The following is a 10,817-nucleotide window of genomic DNA, read 5'->3' on the forward strand; positions in this document are numbered from 1 at the left end:
ATAACAGCTTATTATAAAGTCCCTAAAGGTTGAGTTTTTTGAGTCATTATGGTCAATCTTACTTTCTCATCTAAATATGATATTTTTTCAAATATCTTGTGGCACACATAAGGATAACTGATCAATGAAGAAACTTCTGATCATGTGTGTTCAAGAAGATGAGAGATTAAGACATGAGAATCCAGAAAGTTACTCATGTTAAGGGAAAAACCTTTATAGGCAACCATGTCCAATAGTTAATGAATGAGAACAAGGTGCCAACAAAGTGTTATGGCAATTAAGATACTTGTTTCTCTTACACTAAGGAAAATTATGGGCATATAAAGAATGATTGCATAAAGTATCATAAATGACTTGAAATAAAGGTAATCTCATACACCTAGTGTGTCATAAATCTCTTTTATTGACTCTCTTAAGGATTATGTGGATTGAATTTGGTTTAGCGGTCCACGTTGTCAACATAATGCAGGGTTTTCTAAATAATAATTATTTACAATTGGGGGTTGTTGGGATCTATAGATTAATTTTAAAAATTATGTTATGTCATTTTGACCTTAATAATGTTTTTTATATATTCCACAATTCTTTTAGAAATTTAATTTCTATTTTAGTTTGTTAAAATCAAATTTGAATATTGTTAAAATTTTTTGGGTGGAATATTAAATTAATGGTCTATTTAAAATTTATCTAGATCCCAATTTTTGGAAAATTAATCCCTGCATATAAATGTTGACATAAAGAAGAGTCTTATGAATGAGAAAATCCTCTATATTATGGCATTGGAGATTGGAATATATCTCTATAAAGAATAAAAGGTCGATAAATGATAGAGTTTTTGCGACTCTTGAAATTTACTATCTTTGGTATTTATGTGGACTGCATTAAGGAAAAGCAGACCAACTATACTACTAAAGGTGCCAACAAAAGGATTTTTGAAATTCTTGAGATCATGAACAAGTGTAACATTTTCCATACTTCTTGCCTAAATGGTTAGAGATGTCTTATCTCTTTCGGTAATAACCATATAAGGTTTATGTATCTCTATCTTCTAAATCATAAGGTTTGGGCATTAAATGCTTTCGGTACCTATAAGGTAGAAATAGAGAAACAAAACAAAAGAAAATCAAGATCGTAAGATCTGATAGAGGCAAATAGTATTATGGTAGGTACACGAAAAAGGGACATGAAAGGTAATGTTCTATTCTCCTAATGGAGTGAAGCCTTGAAAACCGCTGTGTATACATTTAACTCGATTCCATTTAGAGTTGTCCATAAGACACCTAAATTAATGAATGAATGGAATCAAGTTCAAATTGTTTACACATATGGGGTTGTCTTGCTATAGTGAGGATTTATAATCCACACCTAAGGTAATTAGCTTCAAGGACAACTAGCGGAATTTTATAGGTTATACAGTAAACTCCAAAGGGTTTAGGCTTTACTATTCTTAATTTAGTCCTAGAATTGTTGAGTCTAATATTAAAAAATTTCTAGGGAACGCTGAACTTAGTGGGAGTGCTTATCCTTAAGGGATTGAATTAGAGGAAGCACAAGAGTTGACTGAAGCCCCTTCACATGAAGGGTGTTTGATTGTGCTTAAGAAAAATCAAATTGATTATCTTCAAGCACAATCGGTTTCAGAACAGTCAACTCATAAGGAACAAGTTCAGAATGAACCTACTCAGACTTGGTCAAAAGTAAATGAAGTAGGATTAAGAAGATTCTCTAGAAAAAGGGCGACTAACAATCTCTAGTGATTATGTTGTATACTTCCAGGAGTCTGATTTTTTATGTCGGACCTAAGGACGATCCAAAATTTGTTTTCACATCTTTTTGGGTGGAGATAACTTCACATTGTGTTTCAATGCCATGAAGGAGGAGATGAAATCTTTGGCTAAAATTCAGGTCTGCAATCTTGTTGACTTACCAAAGGGAGTTGTAGCCATAGGCTGCAAATGGGTTTATAAAACCTAAAAGGATGCTTCCGGGTAATGTTGAACGATATAAAGTTAGACTTGTAGCCAATGATCTTACTCAAAAGGAAGGCATTGATTATCATGGTATGAGTATCTCATTTTGTTTTAGAGCTATATCAAAAGGATGTGAAAAACAAGAATAAGGATCTTAAGGAGGAGGTGTACATAAGACAACTTAAGGGGTTTTATTAATAACAGTCAGAAAGCTTGCAAATTAAGGATATCTATTAATGGACTAAGATAGGCCTCTCACCACTGGTGTATAATACAAGGTTGTGACCTTACATGAGTTTATTGAGAACCTTGTTAATAATTGAATATACCTTAAGGTCAGTGGGAGTAAAGTTACATTTCTTTTCGTCCTGTATATAGATAATATTTTGCTTGCAAACACTAATTTAGGTTTGCTACATATAGTTCCTCTCGCTAAAGTTTTTTGGGAGAGATTCAGAATGAAGAACTATGAATCTTCAGTAGCACCTATTATTGAAGGGGATAATGTCCCAAATGTATTGGAACAAAGGCAAATGAAAAATATTACATATGTATGCACAGGTCTACATTAGACCTGACATTGAAATAGCAGTTGGACTATTGGGTCAATATAGTATTATGGAATATGCAATGAACCAAGAACTACAGTTTAACCTAAAGATACACTTACCATTTGATGGTATTTATTCAGGTTTGATTTTTGCTAAATGTGTAGATAGTAGAAAATCAACTTCAGTATATATGTACTGAAGATGCAGTAAGCAGACTATAGTTGCTACATCTACCATGAAAGCAAAAGTCATTACATGCTGTGAATTAATTACATAGGCATTATGGTTGAACATTTTTGTTAAGGTCTCAAAATTGTCGATTTTATAATTAGACCCATAAAGATCTTCTGAGTTAATTCTACTACAGTTATTTTTCTAAGAATAAACTGAGTAGAAGCAGAAGTATGTATATCGACATAAAGTATCACTATGAACGAGAACATTAAGTGACAATAAGTGTCTATTAAGCATATAAGTATTGAATTAATGATTGCGGATCCCATGACTAAAGGTTTACCGGTTTACCGGTAAAGAAAGTATAAAGTCATGTGGAATATATGAGATTCATTAATTCATTTGTGCTTAGTTTCTCTTTAATTGGTCTATAGACATAAAGGTTATGTTATAAAGATTTTTGTGCGCATATCTATCATTCTTATCCGTGGGGATAAAATTAAAGTTGGACCCGAATGACTTATAGGAAGTTCATTCATAAAGTACATTATCCATAAGGTACTCATTTAGGGAGGTATTGCACATCGTGATACATGGAAGGGACAGCTTATCATATAAAAGCTTTACCGCCATGATTCGTGTGTGGTATTCCTTGAGTGAGTGGGAGGATTCCATAAATGGTTGGAATAAATAAAGTATTGGTCATATCATAGAATTGAACACCATAAAGAATTTATGTGTCATAAGGGCCAAGTGGGAGAATGTAAGAAATTCCATTTAAAGTATGTCCCTTATGTCACATATATTATTGTAATTATAAAATATATATAATTACGGTGTTCAGTAATTTATTCCAATTAAAGTTTATTGTGTAAAATCAAATATTCTGAATTAAATTACTGATTTAATTCTTTTGGAACAAGTATTTGATTTTATTACTGATTTTATTTTGTGGAATCAATTAGCTGTATTGATTTGATTTTTATTCCTTGATGTGAGGAATAATTAAGGTAACAGCTCTAATTGAGGGTCCCCTGACCTACCTATAAATAAGGCCTGTGTATTCCATCAATTGGCACTCACCGGTAGGCATAGGTCAGAAGAACCTCTCAATAAAATTGTTTAGTTTTAGTTTGATTGCTGTGGAGTCGTTCTTCAAGCTGCTTGAGCAAAACAATGGCTGGAGGTACATATACATATATATATTAAATTTCCGCTGCTAATTATATTGTTAATTAGCATTTATATATATTCAATATCTTACACTCTTTTGTACAAGTTTTTATGATCGTATTATTTAGTTTATGAATGAAGTTCATAATTTTTACAAAAATAAAATAAAATAAAATAAAATAATTCTACTTAGTTAATGCAGGGCTTTCCATTCATGATTTCAAATTATATTTTAGATGTTGATTTATGTACAAATATATAAAAACTACAATATTCATAAATAAAATCAACATCCAGACGTTGACTGTTTGATTGTAGGGGTGCATGATGATTCTCTTTTTCTTGGACCCATCCTGACCCTTCGTTGATCCATCCATGTGTTACAGTGGAGAGCTGGGAATGTGTGGACGTGGTACAGTGGATCTGATAAAATGCAATCCGAACTAAATTTTTCATAAATCCGTTTGTTGAAATTTCCTACAAAAATTTAATAAAATAAAAATAATGTATTTCTTACATGTTAATGATACAAGTAAAGATATAAGAAAGACACGAGTCCTCATAAATCTTATGTGGCATTTAAAATTATTGATAGATTAAAATTTAATAATAATCATCTTAAATTTAATGATAATTTTAAAAGTCACGTCACATTTGAAAAGACTCTTCTTAAATCATTACTAAAATGATATATGTCACTTTTAGAAATTAGTTGGTATTTTGTAAGAAGTTTCTATCCAAATATTTATTTGTTAGCTTTTTTTTGTTTACTCACTAAAAGTTAGGATCAGCTCCAACCCTAAGTCCAACCCGATACTATAAAACATGTTTTTTTTTTTTTTTTTTTAAGGTAGTTTTTTTTGTCCTCTTTCTAAGTTTCCTATTTTTCAAAACAAAAATGTTAACAAATAATTCACAACACAAAATACTCATAAAACATTTCAAATTACTTGTACCTTTATAGAAGATGGGAACTAAAAAGTTAATTTTAGAAGGGAATAGTAAGATCGCCCAACGTAAAAAAAAAAAAAAAAAAAAAAAATGGGACCTTAAATGGCTCACACTAGCTGATTAGCCCCTCTCTAGTTTCATCACATCAAAATACTATTTTTTCAAAACAAAAAGGGAAGTGTTAGGGAGCCAACCAAATGAACTCAGAAAAATTTTCAAACTGATGTAGCAGACTATAAGTGACAGACAAGGAAGAGAGAATTGCATTTTTTTTTTTTTAATTTAAAAATCCTTACCATGTCAGTTTGAATTTTTTTTAGGTTCATTTATTTAACTCCCTAGCATTTCTCAAACAAAAAATAAAAATACACCATCTAAAAAACATTAACAAACATATATATATATATATAAACAATTTAAAGCGCAAACATTTTTACAATATCAAAATATTTTTCACAAAACAAAATTAAGAAAACACTTTTCAAAATTATTATCAAAAATATCCGACTGTCATATGATTGCCAAGAAATAAAACAAGTTGGTAGCCCAATAGTTATATATACTCCATCATTCTTTCTCCATTCATGCTTGGAATGGAGTTTTGTTGTTCATAAAAAAAGAGAAGAAAAAAGTATTATTAAACAAATAACTTATAAATATTTCTTCAAGATTAAGTTGGGTTATAGTTTAAGTTGAAATCATTTTACGCCGAAATAAATGGAGCTTATATTAGAATTGAATCAAACTATAATCTATCTTAATCTCGTAAGAATATTTATAGGTTCTTTGTTTAATAATATTTTTTTCTTCTTTTTTTTTTTTTAATAATAAATGTATTAATGAATAGTAAAAAAACATAAAAAACTCAAAATTACTTTCATCTTTATATTACATCATCATAATTTTGTTTAATAAAAAAAATAAAAAAATATGAACAAATAAAACCTAAAAAGTATGTGGCTGACCCTCTTCTCTGTCTTTTTGTTATTTTTAAAAAATAAACAAATTTGTATATCCATAAAATTATTTGATATTCTTCTTTGTCCATTCCATCTTTTCACATGCCCATTCTATCTCCTCAACTCAAAATCCAGACCGTCCTTTTAAATTCACCTAGCGGCAAAATGAATTAATATCACAGACAGAGAGAGAGAGAGGGGGAGAGCAATCAGACAGGGGCTTTCTTCTTTTGTTTCTCTAATGGTGCCCAAGAAACGAAGCGACAAGCAGCAAGGCCCAGCGAAGCCCGAGTTGCAGGCGAGGGTGACTCGGAGCTCGGCCAACCAAGCGGCCATAGCTGGCCCGGCTGAGTCGGAGCCCGAGTTGCTGAAGAAGAAGAAGGCGAAAAAGGAAGAAGAGCACGAGGAGAAAAACTTGGCGCCGAACTCGAAATTGAGATGGGATAAATTAACTAATTTTTTTGTTTTTTTATAAGTAGCTAATTTTTTTGTTATTTGTTATTTCTTTTAGAGCTGCTATTTTTTTTTTTTAATTTTAATTTTAAAAAAAAAACATAACATTTCATTCAATAATACCACGTGCATAAAGCTCTTACATCACAGAGCAAAGCTCTGAAGCAACCATAGCATAAAACTATAAGATTACCAGGTTTAGTACAAGATTTAAGACCAATCCGCTAACCCATGACTAAAATCAGATTTAATACTAGATCTGTGACAGACAGACTCAACCAAATGCATGGATAGCAATTATTCCTCGACCTTGAGAGCGGAAAGACTCTCATGCTGAAACTCTTCCTCCTCGACCCGAAGGCCAGGATAATGATCACATCCACAACCCAAAGGCCTGGACCAAAACTAATTAATTTGAAGGCGACATAGATCGAGTGAGAGGGGAAAGAGCCTTATTACAAACCGAACAAAACATGGAAATTAAACAATACAGGAAAAAAACACACGCCAAAACACAAATACATTTTAAAGAAGCAACAGAATAGGGAAATAAAACAAGAAAAAAACAGCACACTCCAATCACGCACACACCGGGAACCGAAAACCGAAGGGGCATTGGAAGCTCATTGCGGTGGGGATGCATCGAAAGGCCCAACAGTAGACGGTGGGTGGCGGTCAGGTGCAGAGAAGACCGGCAAAGTAGGACTTGAAAACAACCACAAACAAGAAAAAAAGAAAAAAAAAAACAACAAGGAGCCACCAAAACAGGGAAAAACAGGGAAAATGAGCACAAAGTGGGAAGATGGTAGTCGGAAGGGAGCCGGACCCATGCAGGCTGGAAACCGCCGCGTAAGGGGTGTGGGAGCTCGACGCGGTGGGGACGCATGCAAGAAAACCCTAATAGCGGGCAGTGAAGCAACGACATAGGTTGGTGGCGACTACAGACAAAATCCGAACCCACAAAGAGCCAAAACAAGGCCAAGGAGCCCGCTGCAGAAAATGAAGGCGGGGGAAGAAAAACGGCAGGGAAGGGGCAAAACGGAGAAAAACGGAGGGGGAAAGGAGCGGCAAGGAAGGGGAAGAGAGGAGGCACCAGGGCTAAGGCATCAGGTAAATAGCTAGTATTGGAGCGAGAAGGACAAGGGGAGGAGGAAGGCTGCCAAACGGCCAACCCTCCTCCCCTTTGTGGCTGAAGGGTTCCGCTTTTCTCTCTGGCGGCTAGAGAGAAAAGAGACAACTAGGGTTTATGAGTTCTAAGTATTACATATCTTGTTTTGTACATTAATTAAATGTAATGTACTATTTTTCTTCTTTTTTTTAGAAAAAAAAAAAAAAAAATTTGAATGTAATGTGCTGTATTTTGCTTGATTTTTTATACTTTTTTATTTTTTTTAGAGCAAAGTCCACTTAATCCCCTCAAACTACTACCTCAATGACAATCTACTCATCTAATTATCAATTACGATAATTTACCCCATAAACTACCAAAACAATGACAATGTACCCCCAATGCTAGAAAAAATGACGAAATTTCTCCTATATAATTTTCAATAAGACAAAAATACCCTTAAAATTTTGAAACAAAATAAAAATTTAGTATTTTTGTTTTTATTTTAGTAAGGGTAATTTTGTTATTTTTTAAAATTTATGGTACATTGTCATTGTTTTGGTAGTTTGGAGGATAAATTGTCACAATTGATAGTTTGAGGGATATATTATCATTGAAATGATAATTTGAAGAGGTTTGTCTTCTTTTGAACAAAATGTTAGGGGTGCAAAGGCGGGCGACCGCTATAACCGCCAACCGCCTAACCGCCTAACCGTCTAACCGCATTAACCGCTAACCGCCTAACCGCTATAACCGCCTAGCGGTTAGCGGTTAGCGGTTATTGGGTCTACTAACCGTAACCGCTAACCGCTAACCGCCTTTTTATATAATATATTTTTATAATTATATATTATAAAAAAAATATTTATAGATATAACATAATCACTTGATCATTAAATCACAATTTTTTTAAAAAATAATTAAATCACAATTTGAGTATTAATATATTATCACTATAATTTATATGATTATATCATATGAGATTGATCATTAAATCATTTGATTATATAATAACAAATTATACATATATAATATGACATAACTCATAAGTATACCAATTCATACTAATACAACAATTAAATATCTAGAGACTTATTTTCAATGTATGTTATAAACTTATAAGTCTATATATGTTATAAGTCTATATAAGTCTACATATGTATATGAATAATATAAATGTATAATATCAATACTTAATCATATGATTCAATGACAATTCAAATACTTTATTCAAGACTTCAAGTGAATCATATTATTAATGTACAATGATGATATGATTCGTATAATATCAAATTAAGTAATTGACATTGAGTTAAACAATGACCAATGTGTTACTTATAAACACAATTTAAGTATTAATGTATTATCATTATAATTTTAGTAATTTATATATTATCACTATAATTGATATGATTATATCACATGATGATTTGATCATTAAATCATATGATTATATAATAATAAATAATACATATATAATATGACATAACTCATAAGTCTACAAGTTAATCATATGATTCATGTACAATGATAATCACAATTGAATCAATTAAATTAAACAATATATTACTTATAACTACAAGTTTACAATTTAATTAAAGCATTATTAGATACTTTAGGAATTTAGGATTTAGGAGTTTGAACATTACCATTTACCATTAGATATTAAGTTCAATTCAAAGAAAAAAGATTATAAGTAAATATGATAAGAATTTAAATAATTAACTGGTTATGATTTAATATTTAAGGAAAATTTTTTAAAGTACAAGTAAATGTAAATTTTAGGTCAAATATTTTTGACTTTTCAATATGGGCTCTTTTTATAGCAATTGGGCCCAAGATATTAAAAACACAAGAAAAAAAAAGTGAGCGTAAAAAAAAGCCCAATTTTAAAAAAGCGGTTAGCGGGCGGTTATCTATTTCGCTAACCGCTAACCGGCGGTTAACAGCTAACCATTAACCGCTAGGCGGTTAGCGGTTAGTAAAATCAACTAACCGTTAAGGCAGTTATGGTTAGCGGTTATTGCCATTAACCGCTAACCGTAACCGCCTTTGCACCCCTACAAAATGTGATGGAAAGTTTGATTTTTTTTATGACTTTTGTGCTTGTGCTAGTGCCTTGTCTTGTCAATGGTTTATTTGAGAAAAAAAAAAAAATGGTCATTTCTTCATTATTTACACAATGAAGTCAAAACTTCTTCTTTACATCAAGAAAATAGTGGAAACAAGTGAACAATTAGTCAGCTAGCGTGAAACTTGATTTAGTGAGAGGATGCGTTTTAAAAGAAAACAGAAAATTAACTATATATCTTCGACCTTTCGTTCTTCTAAAAGTTTCAACTTCTTACAGTGACAAATAAAAAAAATTAGAGTCAACTCAAGTCCCAAGGTACAGGTATTCCTAAAAACATCTGTCTTGGAGAGTTCGTGAGGAGGGGCATAATCATGGCATAGGAAAAATTTTACCAAAGGTAAAGAGAATTTTTAGAAGTTGAGAGGGGGGCTAAAACGCCCCCCTTGGGGCCCCTTCCTTCGCCCCTAGCCCCAAGACAAGTGCAATTTTGTTCGGGCTTTGGAGAAGCACTTTCAACTCCTTCATTGCATTTTTTCAAAGCACAAATAAACTCCAATCCACTCACACATGTAGTCAAGGGTAGAATTAAAACTCTTAGTTTGAGAGACAAAATTAATATATATATATATATATATATATATTTTTTTTGGGGAACCACCTACCCCAAGCCGTAAGGTGGTTTCGCCCTAAACTCTCTCTCTCTCTCTCTCTCTCTGTGAAAATACCAAATTCTTTTCTTTTCTTTTTCTTTTTTATTTTAATTTTTAACACTATTCAATACGGGACTCGCGTCAACCAAAGACTTGGGAGTGAATTCATGCATTTCCATCGGTTCTTTTTCCCATCATCGATCAGAGTGTAGAAAATTGTAATGAATGAAATATAAAGAGAGAGAAAAGTAGCGAAAGCAGTAGAGAAAAATGAGATAATTAAAGGAATTTAGGGTGGTTTGACTATGACCATTGAAGCATTCCTCTACCATTGAAATTGTCGTGAAGGCTACACCATGCTCTTGTGTTTACAATGAAAATAATATTTATTTATTAATAGTATAAATAATAAAGTGGCACTACAAAAAAAATAATAATAATAATAAATTTATAATTAGGGTAAATATATCATAAGACCCTGAGTCAACCCGTTAAAATTAAAAACTCTGTAAGTTTTTTTTTTTTTTCCCGACAATTTACTCACTGGGTTAATCAAAATATCAATAAACTCCTTACCATCAAATTTTTTTAACAGCCGTTAGACAAATCATTAAAATATTAATTTAATTTTAAAATTTAAATCTAAAAATTAAAAAATAAATAAATAAAAAATTGAAGGGAGCTGGCCAACCCCAAACTCCCCAAACTCCTTGGGGGTGGCTCTGGGGGGGTTTGGGGGTGGGCAAAAACCCGC

General features: G+C 32.1%; 1 protein-coding gene across 1 annotated transcript in view; it reads left to right on the forward strand.

Moving 5' to 3' along the window:
- The first annotated feature begins 6,019 nt into the window (after positions 1-6,019).
- LOC132190767 (disease resistance protein RUN1-like) overlaps positions 6,020-10,817 on the forward strand; it is an 11,461-nt gene continuing 6,663 nt past the window's right edge. Inside the window, exon 1 of the mRNA XM_059605817.1 lies at positions 6,020-6,177. Coding sequence (XP_059461800.1) covers positions 6,020-6,177 — 158 coding nt within the window. The remainder of the gene's footprint in view (positions 6,178-10,817) is intronic.

Source organism: Corylus avellana, chromosome ca8 (genome assembly GCF_901000735.1).
Source record: "Corylus avellana chromosome ca8, CavTom2PMs-1.0".
In the NCBI taxonomy this organism is placed as follows: domain Eukaryota; kingdom Viridiplantae; phylum Streptophyta; class Magnoliopsida; order Fagales; family Betulaceae; genus Corylus; species Corylus avellana.